At 44.0% G+C, this 15,286-nt stretch overlaps 1 protein-coding gene across 8 annotated transcripts in view; it reads left to right on the top strand.

The window, feature by feature from the left end:
* Positions 1-15,286, top strand: part of fhod3b (formin homology 2 domain containing 3b) — a 168,219-nt gene that overhangs the window by 117,525 nt on the left and 35,408 nt on the right. For 4 of the 8 annotated variants that reach the window (XM_064347897.1, XM_064347880.1, XM_064347886.1 and 1 more), the window contains exons 8-13: positions 1,313-1,407; positions 2,010-2,153; positions 2,505-2,755; positions 9,359-9,475; positions 11,414-11,869; positions 13,683-13,754. In XM_064347897.1, coding sequence (XP_064203967.1) covers positions 1,313-1,407; positions 2,010-2,153; positions 2,505-2,755; positions 9,359-9,475; positions 11,414-11,869; positions 13,683-13,754 — 1,135 coding nt within the window. Of the gene's footprint in view, positions 1-1,312; positions 1,408-2,009; positions 2,154-2,504; positions 2,756-3,613; positions 3,689-9,358; positions 9,476-11,413; positions 11,870-13,682; positions 13,755-15,286 lie in introns of all 8 variants that reach the window. The other 4 variants (XM_064347908.1, XM_064347919.1, XM_064347931.1 and 1 more) reach the window with 4 other exon arrangements.

Raw genomic sequence — 15,286 nt, 5'->3', positions numbered from 1 at the left:
GACATAAAGGAACCTATACTCAGTACTATCCAGCCTTAAGTAATCGTAGCAGAATTTACACATGGGGTTGTAGAAATTGTGCTTCACACCAGCTTGGCAGAACTTAACTAACCTTGCTTTAAATAGCCTTGCAGAATGTAACTATCCTTGCTTTAAATGACTCGCAAAATAAATGACAAAATGCCACCCACTGCACCAAAGACAACATAGTCAGTTGTCCTACATGGACATTCACACCTATCATTAACATTTCCACCATTCTATCATGCTGTAGGGTACCTCAATACTCAACATCCTGGCATCTGTACATAGGCAAGCTGAACTTTCCGATGTGTTAGCACGTATGTTCCTCTCATGGTATCTGTCTTTGCCTTGCATATGGAAAGTTCATGCATGAAAGGTTTGCAGTCTGGGAAAAGTGGTTAACTGAATCAAAGTTCCTTTTAGACTTTTACTGGATTTAGACTCAGAGGCATCCAGTACCCAGGTAGGGTTATGTACACAGAGCATTCCAGCCGCCTGGGTATGGAACTGGACCACAGGTCAAAGGATTATACGTCACGTACAGTTGGACTCCTGTTACAAAGGGGCTGGAGGCATTTCAGGTTTATCCGTGCTGCCCGTTCACTGTGTGCGCAAGTGCAGCTTATTGAAAAAGACTAAGTCTCTCCCGTGGCGAGAGATTGGGTTACCTGTGGGTCTAAAAGCTTTACATTGTGTTCTCTCCAGCGGGAGAAAGAGCTGTCCTTCCTCCATTCTCTCTTGGTTTTGCTTCTTTTTAAAGTTGCATAAGGAGACAATTCGATATCCCTGCTGTCAGAGGGAGAGAGAAGGAGACAGGGAGAGAGTATATTGACCCTAACCGCAGTCTGCGCTCTTTCAGTTCAGGCAGGGATTGTTTGGGTACCTCCCTGCTGTGTACTGCCTCTTCTGTATGGTGCTAATAGGCAGATGATTAGTCTGTCTGTCTTCTGTGTAGTTGGAAAAGTGCTCGGCTTGCCTGTGAAGTGTTGCCCCGCCTGGCTGCGTTCAGAAGTATGTGTGGGCGTGGGTGTGAGGTAGCGGGGTGAAGGATCATTCACAGTGCAATTGCAGCCAGCTCTGGCATCTCAGATTTTTCCTTGTAAAATGTGAAAATGAGATATAAAAGGGAGCTCCTTGAGTTATGAGCTCGGTGTTTGAGCACGTTGTAATTCATCCAAATGTATCATGATCTATGGATAGAAACCATGAATGCATTTTGATGAATGATTGATTGATGTGTTTATTGATTGATTGACTGACTGACTGTGTCTGACTGATTGACTTGCAGAGTGCAAGCTGTGGTCAAATGCCATGGAGATTCTGGATGAGAAGGACGGAGTGGACACAGAGCTGCTGGTGTATGCGATGACCCTCATCAATAAGGTCAGTGACCTCTTCAGGCCTTCAGAGGCTGTCCATCAGTTTTATCCACTTTAGCACGGCTCGATCACTCAGCGCTCTTTATTTCACTTCTGCTGGATGACTGCTGTCTTTCCCCTGAAGGAAAAAAATGAAAACAGTGAACCAAAGAACCACAACAGAGAAACTACAATATTATAGGGAGAGAAAAGAAAAAACATATGCTTTAATGAATAACATTTTTCACTTCCCTTCTGCTCTACATTCCATCTATACTCCTCCCATGCAGCCATCTCTCTCTCTCTCTCTCTGTCTCTTTGTCTCTCTACTCATATGATTGCTTGGCAAAAAATTTACGCGTTTCATGCTTCTAAAGCTTTTGTGCTTCGACAAGTCATTCCTGTGAGGAACATTAACGGCATCTTACATGTACTTTTTTCTAAAGGTTTTTTGCTTCCAACTGCGGGAAGAAGTCCTAGACCTGGAAGAGCCTCTTACTGACTAACTGAATGACTTGTTGACTAAATGAACGGTTCTCGTGGGAACAATGTGTTACCAGTAGCGGGTGAAATGTCCCGTGAATGGTCGTTGAACAGTGTCTGTTCCCTTTTATTCAACCTGGACAGACTCTGGCCGGGCTACCAGATCAGGACTCCTTCTATGATGTGGTGGACTGCCTGGAAGAGCAGGGGATTGAGGGTCTAGCTCAGAGACATCTGAACAGGAAGGGGACAGACTTGGACCTGGTGGAGCAGTTCAACATGTATGAGGTCAGTACGGCCATCTTCCATCTTCCCGCAGCTTGCTGTGCTGCCGCACATTGCAACACTCTGCTTACCCTTTAAAAAGAAGGCAGTTTGTAGCCACTTTATTCTTGACCACGCCCAGGCTTATAAATATGAGATCTGCTTGTTACTAGCCTTGCATATATTGCCCAATAATAGATTGCATGCCATTGATTTTCTTTGACTTGTTAATGATGCATTCAACTTCAGTGCTAAATGGACACTGTGAAGGCATCTTGAATTGTCAAATACATTAATATAAGTGCATCTGTGTGCTAATGTGTTGTGGTTACCCCCTCCGCCTCTGACCAGCTCTGCATTCTCCCCTTTCCCCAGATGACCCTGAGGCACGAGGATGGCGATGACGACAGCCAGCCGCCCGCGGGGTGCAAAGAGCGCCGCCGCGCCAGCCTGGGGGGCAGCAGCGAGAAGCGGGGCCTGGAGAGGAGGCGCAGCAGGAGGCACTCCCTCCAGAAAGAGAGGGGCAGCACCTCCGCCCCAGCCTCCCCCAGCAGCCCGCACTGCCAGGGCCCCTCGGGAAGCATCCTGCCCTTTGCCGGGCACAGGATGGAGGACGTGAGCGAGAGGTGAGGGATGGAGGGAGACAGAGAGAGAGGGGCGGAGGATTGGCAGGGAGCAGGTGGGTGAGGAAGAGGCTGGGGAGAAGGGAGGGGAAGGCTGAGGATGTGGCAGGATGAAGGGGTGCAAGGGAGAGGAAGAGAGGGGCAGAGGACAGGGAAGGAGGGATACAGGAATAGAATGAGTGGAAATAAGCAGGGAGAGAACAGAGGGGTGAGACATGAAATTGAAGAGGGAAAAAACAGTGAGAAGACCAACAAAAAGAGCAGTAATGACCTGATTTGTTGTTACATGCTACTTCCAAACAGGTATTAGCCCTCTTGTCATATTTATATCAGGTCTTTAGTGCTCTAGCTGCTTTTTGTAGTATGTGCTCAGTCTATGAGGTGTCTTGACAGCTGGAAATATGTGAGAAAATGTAATTTAATCATCATCAGACTTGAGCTGGAAAAATCCTGGTTTGCATTCCACTTTACCAGTATTTTGAATCAGTGAAAATGGCAAATTATTCAGATCACTTGGAACAGCATTTTGCCAAACATTATTGTGGCCTACGGTTGGGTTGACAGATTCAGGCTCTGTGCTTGGGGGCCTCCGACTGCCTGCAGCTCAGTCACATATGCTGCTCACATTCACTCCAGCATGCGTGGACTCTTGAGAGGGGGTTCTTAGGTTCCTGGGTAAGATCTTGACCAAAGCTCTCTACTGAATTGCCAATAGGATGCCTATCACAAACAGTAAGCCAATGAAAGGGCCTTCATAGGTTATGTACATCATGGTGTGTCAATACTCCCATCATTTTATTGTGTTGACTTGTGCCCCTCCCCCCTCTCTCTCTGTACACTCTGTGGCCCGCCCCATATCAGTTTCGGGGGGTTCCAGGGCAATGAGACTTCAGTGGGGGAGAGTGTGTTTGACACCAGTTTTGCCCCTTGGCCCATGTAAGTACCACGCAGGGCTGGCTTATTCCTGCTGGGACTGGCATGGCTTTGTGTGGCGCTGGCTGGGAATTTATTATTTAAGCGTAGAGTGTGTGTGTGTGTGTGTGTGTGCGTGTGTGCCTGTGTGTATATATAGTCTTAGCAGTTTTATTTTGAAACTTTCCTACTTTCCTGTGTTGAAAGCATAGTACATGTAAAAATTTGGAGCATATTGCAGAGTAGCTTTGGACACTATATTGTGTATTAAATAACATGCAGCTTTATGAATATAACATAAATATAAACAAAAGCAAGGACTAAATGGTCCTGTAAGGACTTTGGTATTCTCATTGCCATCGAATGGTAGAACAAGGTAGGGCCATGACTTTGGGGAGCCATCACATATGCAGTGAGAGAGGGACCATATCAGTTCCATGGGTGCTTCCTCCAATTACATCTTCAGATGTGCACTTACTGTAACATACCAATGGGCATCACATTTTAAATATGGAAACACTTGACTATATATCCCTGGTATATATCTAAAATAAATACATCGTAATTTCATTATTAGCTGTGAGGTAGTGTCTACATTTACCCTCTTATACAGGTAGACATAAATGATGTTGGCCTGGAGAATAAAATGTGCTAGTCAGAATATAATGTGTTTCCAGCAAGGATACTGTGCTGTTGCCAGTGCTAACTTATGTTACAATGGTGAAAGATTAATCTGTTACAACTGGAGAAACTGTGAACGCTGAACTTTCTCAGCAGAACGGTAAGGAAAGAGCTGCAATTGAGAAGTGACACTTTGATTAATCTCTTTCCGTCTGCTGCCAGTTAGTTTCAAGAGAGGTTGCTGTGTCACAGAAACGCAGGAAGTCCATGAATTCAACCAGATATGAACAGACCACTGACAGACATTATGTGTGCTATGAAAGAGAGAGGGAGAGAAAGTGTGTGTGTGTGTGTGTGTGTGGCCGGAGGGTGTTGCATGTAATGGAAATATTTTTTACTAACACAGACCTCACAACAGCGAAGTTGTACTGCTATCAAATAATATACATTTTGTACCTTATTCTGTTCAGTTTAAACTAATTTCCATAAGAATATTATGTATCCTGTTGTCTGTGAGATATGGAGTACATCTTCGTGTGTGAGTAGGGAGCACAGAGGTGTTGGAAACAGGAAGATTCAGCTGCCTGCTAGTGTATTTATTACGGAGTGACATGGCTACATACAGATAGAATTAGAGCTTACAAATGCTGTGTAGTCATTTCTCTGTAGCATAGGAAGGGACGTAAACTTGATCTGCTTCCAGTCCATGTCTTTTTTGGGACTTTTCATCAGTCAGAAATCATAAAAGCAGCATTGGTGCCATTATCGTTTACTCTGCTTTGCTTCATAACCCATTTTCCACTCTGCACTAAAGTATTGCTTCTGTTCTGTGTCCTTTTTTATGGAGAATGATCTTGGCTTCTTATTGGAATGGTTGTTTTATAATGGTTGTTTTTCTTCACCAAAAGTACCAGCCAGTGCTTTTTACTTCACATCCTCTGGTCTTTATGAATGTTTACTCTTTGAAAATATATATTCAAGTAATGGTATTAAAATTGACTGTTGGATTCCACTGCAGTGCAGTTACTTTGGGCAGAGGGGTGAATGCATGCACCTTTCTTAACTCTCCAGTCTCCCTCTTGTGGAATGCTGGATTGAGGAAGTAGGGCAGTTTATTTTGCTTCTTACCAAGCTGATCTCCTCAGGTAATATACTGACTTATACAGCAGTAGAAACCGCACTTGACAATGAATGGTATGTGGGTTCCATGCGGTTTAGTAAGCCCAACACGCTGACCTACCTTATGTGAGTTTTATGTCTCAGTGTGCAGAAGTGGAGTCTCGGAACTTAATCTCGAACTTTGCTAGCTGGCCCCAACCAACCAAGCATCATTCAGCAGTTATGCCTTTTCTGTCCAATTTGAGAGTCGCTTATCACTGTCAGCTTGTTTTGTCCCTCTTTTTTGTACTGCAATTCCACCACCCATGTGTTCTGTGGCATGGAAACATTATTTATGGAAGCTCATTTCTATTCCGTTATAACCTTCCCTTGTCTTTATGAGTGCTGTAGGACAGGGGAAGTGGCAGGAATGTTTCTGGTTTTTGTTCAGGCCAGGCTTGATTGCTGAGCCTGTATCGTGAAATACTACATGCCTCCAGCACAGGGTGACCTGCATTCATTAGACCTTAAAATTCATCAAATTATGTAGTTAGGGGTGCAGATGGAACAGAAACCAGAAGCATCTCTGGCACTCCAGGGCCAGATTTGCCTGGCCCTGCTGAAGAATTTTTAATAACCACAAGTAGTGTGCAAGAATGTGTCTGTCTGCCACAACACTCTATAAGTTGGCAGTTTGATTCATGCAGCGAAGCCCAGAAATATGAGCATTCTTTCATTATCTTTGAATAGCTCTTGCCCTTCCTGGATTGCAAAACTAACTTCCAACCATAGGGGGCGTTCTGCAGCTCAGTTATGCAATAGACTGGCAGGCGGGCAGGGATTTTCTCTCCCTATAGTTTGAGTTTTATATATGTAAACCCTCTGTCCCAGGACATGTTTATCTCCATGGAGCCGCCTGTTTGTTGAGCTATAAATTCACTGGACAGGCACTGAGCAGTTGTGAGCTGAGGCCGGAGACAAATGGGAGTGTTTATCCGAACGTAACTTCAGATTGTTCCATCCCTGCCGTGACCTTTCGCATTTATTTGCATTTCATCCATCATTCGTGCTTCTATATGTAGCAGTAAAGACAGGGCTGGTAATATAGATGATCCACGGCGCACCACAAGCCAGTGGCTCGAGAAGTGCCCAGCTCTTCAATCTCACGCGTTATGTTAGGGTTTGTTTTTCTAATCGATCACATCTAGGAACCCTGGGGCCTCACGGCAGGGCGGCGTTTGAACTGAGTGACGCGATTGGCCGCGTGCCGCTCTGTCAGGGCTGCCTGCAGCCCACCTGTTGCGGGACATGTGAGCCCCATTTGAAGATGAGTGTTTTTCGCAGGGGTAATGAAACCCAGCCAGAGGGCAGGGGTCCCGACTGCTCATCAGCTGACAGGGCACAGGCAGCAATGGGAAATGGAAATTTTGTTAGATTTCAATTTTAGGTGATCGGTTTTGAAGTTAAGAGACAAGACCACACATTCTGATCAATTTGGCCACTCGTTTAGTAATATACCACACTGGTTGTTTTCTATGGTAGAGAAAACGGATGAGATTGTATGTCATTTCCAGTGAAAGCACACTGCGTTTGTTGATGTAGTAACTTGTGATGACAGTAAAATGTTCCCAGATCGGAAAAAAATGTACTGATATTGTTCAGGAATCTGGGAGACTTGTGACCACTCTTTTAGGCAACAGGCAACACTGATCATGGTCCATGGTTTGGATAAGAATTTTATGAGATCAGGAAAAATAACATGTTTTTAATAAGTGCTCATGAAGGTAATGTTAAATATATGCACGCTATATGGAATACACCCATATTTGATTTCATTGCTGTGAATTTAATGTTGAGCAATACATGAAGACAAGTTATGTTTCTCTCAGTCTTTGTACAAAAGGGTTTGATCTGTCCAGCCCTTGGCCTTTGGTCAAATTCCCTTTGCAGAAAAAAATGCTTTCTTAAGGACATGACACTTTTCAGTCAGACTGCTTCCAACCCTGAGTGTTCCAAGAGGTCTATAATGGGCTGTTGATAATTTATGTGTTTAAGTGTAATATACAGTACTCAGCACTCAGCTCAAGCAGCTGTTGGTTTTGTTTTTTAAGCCAGATTTCATTCCACCTGAGCAAATAGTCACGTCTAACTCTTCTTCCAGTATATGTGATTTTCTTTACCATAAGGTTGAGATTCAAAACACATATTGAAACATGTGCAATAACACAAATAAACTGTCTGGCGTAAACTGCTTGAATTTAAAAATTACATAAAGTGGACTTCCCAAACAGCATAAATGGTATTTTTTATATTTCAGTGGGAGAAAATATTATAACTGAGTTTCAATTCTGCTCCATTTCTGATCATTTATTTTATGCATTGTTCCCATAGTGAAGGCTTGCTGATGAACTCATTTCAATCGCAGAAACAGAACTAAGGCAGGAAATGTATTCATTAATAAAGACTAAACAGGCTAATGAAAAGTGGCTGTCTGTGCTGAAGTCTCAGTCTCAGTTTTGATTTATTCTGACTCCACAGAAGTATCATGTGCCTTCTCTGGTGATGGGGGAGTCACAGAGGAGTGAATTCTAGAGTCGCTGTTAAAACCGAGCTGAAACCCCTGCCTAAAAAAAAGCCATGAGAATCCTGGCCAACCTACCTTTAATATCCCTCCCAGTCAAGGTTTCTTTCTGTGATTCTGGCCACCAGTGCTTGGGGAATTTATGATGAATAGGGCTCAAGAGGAGAGAGGAAAGGAGTGTCTTCTTACTTTTTTCCTACTTATCTTTTTTTTTATCCCTAAGCATTATTTGTAGAAATTGCACGGCCTACCATCCCCCGCACACTGAATGCGCTCATTGAAGCCATTTAAGGGGGGGGGGGGTGAGATTTGTGGAGGATCCTTTCATCAGCTGAAAACAAAAACCAAATGTGTTTTTGCTTCATCCTAATTTATTGGGCCAGTTATTGGGTTTGTAATGAGATGTCTCTTGGAAAATGACTCCCAAGATCTTGGCTCCTTCAGATCTGGAAGAGCGTATTCGGAATAGTTTTGTTCTGGTCTGGGATGTGGAGCGATCACGTTTTTACAAAACTAGAGCCACTGAGCTCCTGGAGAGAAAATGAGGATCAGGCTGTTGGAAGCTGCTACATGTAACTTGTCATTGTCAGGTTTTGTCACTGTGAGCTGAATGAAAGGGGCACCGTAATCAGGACTATTGAGGTCAGCTTTGGAAGGTAGCACAGTGATCCTGCATAATGAGTGCATTAATGAACGACATGGATTTAACAGATGAAAGAGCCTTTTGTGATGAATGAGTGAATGGTTAACGAGTTTGCATAATGATCCTGGTTTGTTTGGCATTTTACTGTGGCTCTTCTGAACCACTATCAAAGTGTCGTGCCCAGCTACAGTTTTATAAGGAGTAGATATCTGGTGCCAGAATGCTCAGTGTATTTAAGCAGAGATGAGGAAAGGGAAAATGATTTAGCCAATTAATCTGAGGGGTTGATTCGACGGCCAGATTAGTAATTTTGCCAGAACATTGGAGACCCCCCAACTGTTATGATGAATTGTGTAATATCGACACCACTGAAGAAAAATATGTGTACAGTAAATAATTTCCAAAATAAAAGTACAAAGGAAAATATGGGAGGGACAAAGATATTGTTTCATTCATTACTTCATCAAATTCAAGTCAAATTCATTCATTCATTCATAATTTATATCTTATGGAACTAAAGTATATTCAAAGTTCAGCCGGGCCGATTAAAGTTTGATTTGCACTGAAAGCCCTTCTTTTCAAATGTCTCTGTCTTCATTGTGCCACTTTCTCGCTCTTCTCTTGTCTGCTGTTTGTTTTCACCATGTCTGTCCAATTTCTCTCTTCCTCTTCTCTCCTCCTTCCCATCCAACTCTTCCTTCCTTCCATCCCTCCCTCCTTCCCTCCCTCGGTCCCTCCCGTTTCGCCACAGAGAGGAATATGAGGAGGAGGAGGAGGAGGAGGGTGAGGAGGAGGAGGAGGAAGAAGAAGAGCAGCCAATCACAGAAACCAGTACTAAGGAGGAGTCCCGTAGACAGGGCACACCCAGGTATTTTAGGAAAACATATTTCTCCCAGGTGTTCCTCAACCCTTTCTCCTCTCACATCAGTTGATAGTCCCGTCTCACCTCCTCCTTTCTACCTCTCCTGCAGCATATAATCTAGAGCATTTCTTTTTTCTAAAAAAAAAAAAATGTTAAGAGAGTAGTAACCCACAAATTCCTGACAATAAATTTGTGCAATAATCAACATTAATAAATGTATGTATTAAGACAGTTGTTAGTACATTTAAGATTGTTAACATATCAACAGCTGAGTTAATTGAATTATAAGTTATTAGTTGCATATAAACACACTTTAACGAAGAGGTTCTCTTTGTCTTAAGATATATTTACAAGATTCATATTTCATTGACTAGGCTGGTTTATGGATGCAGGCTTTTGATGTCCTAAGAAAACAGCCTATTATTTTATTACATTGTAGGAAATGTCATGATGGGATGATGTATTATTGGTAACATGCAGAAGTTCCTTTAATGTTAAATTGATGGATACATTCAGATGCAACATCTGCATTCCATCCTTTTTGTTTTACTCTCAGATGGGTAGATGTAGTTGCAAGCTGGTAAAAAAAAGAAGTCTGATGCATTGTGGGAGTTGTATTCAAATCTATGTATAACTTTGTTTTCTACTCTGGGTTGCTTTAGGTTTTAGAGATATATACTACTCCCAAAGTGTGGTAGCAGTGATATTCTGCATTTGAGACAATAGTCCAGCTTTGGGAACATTCTGTACAAATATACTATATAACCAAAAGTATCTGGACACCCCTTGGTCTGGGGCTGTTTTTTATGGTTTGGGCTAAGTCTCTTAGTTCCATGAAGGCAAATCTTAATGCAACAGCATACAACAACACTCTAGACGACTTTGTGTTTCCCAAACAGTTTGGGGAAGGCCCTTCCCTGTTTCAGCATGACAATGCCCCAAGGCACACATCGAGGTCCATCTAGAAATGATTTTGTCAAGAACAGTGTAGAAGAACTTGACTTGCCTACACAGAGCCCGGACCTCAATCCCATCCATCATATTTCTGATCAATTGGAAAGCCAATTGCGACCCAGGCCTAATCGCCCAATCAGTGCCTGGCCTTACTAATGCTCTTCTGGCTGAATGGAAGCAAATCCCTGCAGCAACGCTCCAACATCTAGAATAAAGCCTTACCAGAAGAGTGGAGGCTGTTATAGAAGCAAAGAGTGGACCAACTCCATATTGATGTCCATAATCTTGAATGAGATGTTGGACGTCATGTGTCCACATACTTTTGGCCGTGTAGTGTACTTTAGTCTTAGAGTGAGTATGTAGCCTAGCCAGGCTGAAGGTCATGAATAAGGGACAGACAGGCTCAGGTGAGCAATGAGTCTGAGGCATTCAGCCTTCACACCTGTGTAGCGCAACATGGGTGCTGTGGGCCTCCTTAAGTGTGACCTTGGGTTTTTTTAGTTTTTTTTTAAAGAAAGGGGCAGGGCCTAAAGGATTAAACACTACTTTGTATACATCGGTGAAGCATTTAGTCTGATTACAGTATCGTGTCATGGAAAGTATGACAAGTTTTTACGTGCATCTCTCAGTCCAACTTAAGATGGCTTACATCCAAAACCGATAATTGGGCATTGTTGAATTAAATGGACAGGTGACGAAAAAACAAGGAACACATTGGGCATTTTAATTCCAATTAAACATGTGGCCAGTGATTAAATTACCCCCAACCCTTCATTTGGTGATCACACTGACAATATCAACAACTGAGTATTTCTGTGTTTGTGTCTACCATTCTGTTTTTCCTGTGGCGTAATCGAAAATGTCTTGACTGTGTCCTTTCTCTCTGTCTGCATCTGTTCAATGTCCCCTTTATTTCATTCCCTATTCCCTTCTTGTCTTCCTTCCATCCTTCTGTCCTTCACTTGTTCCAACAAAATCCCTCCATTTCAGTGGGGGAGAGCACACGCCTCCCTCAGCAGACGTAGAGAAAGCTGGTAGCTTGTGCTTGCCCTGTAAGTGTGTAGTCACTGTCATCCCAAATGCCACTGCTGTCGAGGAAGCAGAGGAAAGTGGGCCGGAGGACTCTCCCTCCAGAACATCCATGTGCACTCTTTCTCCCGATTCTGCCCTCCGCCCCACTTCCCCACAGCCCTCTGTCCTGGCCTCCCTGCTGGCCCAGAGGAAGTCCTCTGTCACTGTCCCCGCCTCCACAGTCCCCTCCCCCTGCTCTCGCGGCTCCTCCTCCAGGGGCTCATCTGTAATCACCACCCCCTCCACCTCCCCCACTGTGGAGCGCCTGCCCTACCTCCCCCACTCCCCCTTCCACCTCTTCTCCTATGACTTCGACGAGGACGAGGCCCCTGCTCGGGAGGGCGAGAAGGGCGAGGCAGGCGAGAGGGGCTGCAGGTAGAGCGCCGGAGCCCGAAATCTGGCACACAGTACTCCCACCTCAAAAATATGCTACCATAAGAACCTTTAATGTGCAGTGCTGTCACCACCATCAACAGTGTCTGTTTATCCACGTGTGGTTGGGTGTGGTTGTTCACACGATGTACTAATGCCCACGGCAATAACAACTGCACTTGAATATAGAAATAGTTGTCAGCGTAGAGGTAGATCATCCATAGTGTCAAACCTTGATAGTGACACTTCTTTGGTCTCTCATGTTTTTTCTTTGAAATGGGAATGCTCTTGTTGTTAGCAGTAGAACATAGTATCAGAAAAGTATCTTCTCCCCTGCAGGCAGCTCCAGGCAGGGAAAGCTTTTATCAGTCCCGTCAATTCCTGACATTTATTGTTCACCTGCCTCTCATTTCAACAGTGCACAGCTGTTGCACGTCGACTGATTTATAAATAGATACCGTGAGCCATAAACGCTTTTATATCTTGGTCAGCCTTGAAAGTATCCATAAAAATGTATCAAATCAAACCAGAGAGTACCCTTCCACTACAAGACAGTGCTGCCTCAGCACCCCTGTGTCCCTCTGATTTGTGTGAGGTTGAGCTGTGGTGGGAATGCGCCAAGGTCAGCTGTGTATGCTGTCACCTCCTGGCAGCTTTCTCAGGAATTATGTTGTATCACAGACGAGACGCACACACATCCCTCTCCTGTTTCCTGTAAGCAACACGTTTGATTTCAGACACAAATCGGTTGAGTCTCGATTTATCCTCCTCTTTTGTTGTGTCCCTTCATTTTTCAGCTGAGGTTGAAGGGGGGTCACTGTAAAGCATCTCTAATGGTGTTTCGACATACATTATTTCTGATGCATGTCAGTTTTTTCAAGCTCTGGTTAGTGTGAATCAGTTATATTTTCCTTTGGCTTAAGTATGCAGTTAGCTTGATATTAAGAGAGACTTGTCAGCTCTTTCTGTGGCTTTATGCCTTGACTAGAAACCTCTGAGATACTTCAGCTCTCCTTTATTAGGAATGTGTGTACATCAAGACAAGAGTGTAAATTTTACCTGTTTTTTATTTTGTGCAAATAGGCTCAGGTCAAGGAAAACGTCATGTGTCACCATGTGTCTATGTGGTTCTGATGGCCCAAACCTGTTGGACACTTCTCTTTTTCAGTGCTCAAAATTAGAAATACAGCTCGTCCTCTTTGACTGTCTTTAAGTATATAACATTATGGTAACAGAAATAGCTTTACTGGACAAGATCAGCATTGTCAGTGCATTTTGGTCTGTTCTATCAAATACATTACCAGCAACCATATGGGTGAAACTGATGCTAATTTTAATTCACATGTCCTAATTCATAAGTCGCCTATGATTTTTGAGAAAACTGTCAACACATGCAGCAGTCATGAACAGTCATGAACAGTCTAACACAGTCTAACACTGTGCTCCTCCATTTCTCTCCCTCCATATGCAAGGATGTAGGTGGTGTGAATTCCTACCTTACATCCTTGGTGCTTGGCCTGGCTGAAGTATGAAGGGAGAGCACTTAGGCAGTAGTACACCATGATAGTGATTAGTGATAGTGATAGTGATTAAGGATAGAAGTGAGCTGGTACTTGAGTTCACTTTTCACGTTTTTTCCCTCCTAATCTTTTAACTTCTTTCCGTCTCCTTGTCTTGCACCAACATGTCCTTGTCTGTGTTTTAACAGTTTATGCAGCTCTTTTGGCTCTCAATCCGAACTTCACCCTCCATGCATGCCTAACATTACTGTTCCTGGTTTTTTTTCCCACTTCCTGTTTCTGTCTCGTCCTTGCAGTCAGGCAGATGCATCTTACTCAAACAGCTCCTACGCTCCGTATTCACCCCGAATGTCTCGTACCTCCGGCAGGTAAGGCCCATTCGGTGTGGAAGTTGCAGCAAATCACTGTGACTTGTGGGTTTGGTTTCCACACACCTGGTTATCAGAATACTTCACATCTGTAAAGAATACATCTAATGAGGTCACAGCTGTTTTCTCAAGATCTATATACAGCATATATATGACCTACAATGAAGGGTTCTAAATAATATAACTGCCTGGTTATCCAAAAACTGAAAGGAAACTTTAAATATGAAGTTTTATTATGTTTTTTATGCCCAGGGATGGCAGAATGTGGGTTCTTGAATTACATGGGTGGATCTATGATGCTCTCCCAAAGAACAAAGAAGCAGAGTGTTTTGATTTTGGTTCAGTCCACACCATTATTAAGAGCACATGTTAGCACCTCTCAACATGGCATTCATGAAGTCTCACCACAAGCTCTAGTCAGTTCCTGTTTGTCAGTCACAATTGCTGCAGTCTCCGTCTATCCGTGTGTCACTCTCTTCATGGGTTCCCCGTCATTGCAAATTGTGCTCGGCCACACATTTCTGACCCCTGCGCTATGTATACAGCCCTGAAAGGCCTTCCATTTTTCATACACACCATGCAGACAGAACAGTGCTCTGTTGATGGGGGAGCATAGGAATCCCAGCTGTTTGGACAGTGATCACAGATTCTGCAGAACCCAGAAAAAAGGCAGCAGCCCTGGCTCTGTTTAGATCAAGGTCAGCTCTTGATTAGAAACACGACCGGAATCAGAAACTCAGAAAGAATGAAGCGGCTTTAAGGCCTCACGGCGGTCGGGCGGCCGACGCAGGCGGCTTGGAACCAAGACAGCGTTTAGCTCCTCTGAGTCTGCCCCCCCTCAGACGGGTAGAATAACCTTGCCACCTGCGGTGGCCCTTGGCAGGCTGCGTGGCATCTGGATGAGCTCATTGGCGCTCTCACAGGGTGCCCTTTGTCCCGGGCTGAGTGGGGCACGGGGGCAGATGGCTCCTGTATCAGCGGGGGTGAGAAAGTGACTGCGCTGTGACGTCAGTGCACACAGGTGGTGTCCTGCCACTGGCTTCAACGACCGCAACACTTTCGAGCAGCCTCTTGATGCTACTCCTTCCTCCGCAGTTTATTTTTATGTGTAAATGGTTACTCTCAAGGCTGCCTGTGTCAGCTGTTCAACGTACGATTGAAGGAAATAACAATGTGTAACAACCGCACTTCAGAGTACTTGACTTTTTTTTGTCGTCGTGATACAAGCTCAGGCGCGGTTTTCTGCTGTAACACTGAACCGAACGTTATTAGAGGTGCACGATATGGAAATTCTGAGGCCGATATCAAGAGCAAACATTTGATTGGCCATATTGGCAGACGCCGACACCTCCCTGTTTTACATTATACTACAAATGCAGACTAACCACATTTCCACATTTGAAGTAATAATGTTACAAATGAAATTTTTCATACTTTGCGAGCAGGCACATTAAATACGCCTCCTCTCAGGCGCATATGTGTTGCATCCTCATATCGGCCATAATCTTACTTTAGCGGCAAGTAACAATTAG

The sequence above is a fragment of the Anguilla rostrata genome, chromosome 1, assembly GCF_018555375.3.
Source record: "Anguilla rostrata isolate EN2019 chromosome 1, ASM1855537v3, whole genome shotgun sequence".
NCBI lineage: Eukaryota > Metazoa > Chordata > Actinopteri > Anguilliformes > Anguillidae > Anguilla > Anguilla rostrata.
The sequence above is the reverse complement of the archived record's forward strand: the minus strand, read 5'-3'. Positions and strand labels throughout refer to the sequence as shown.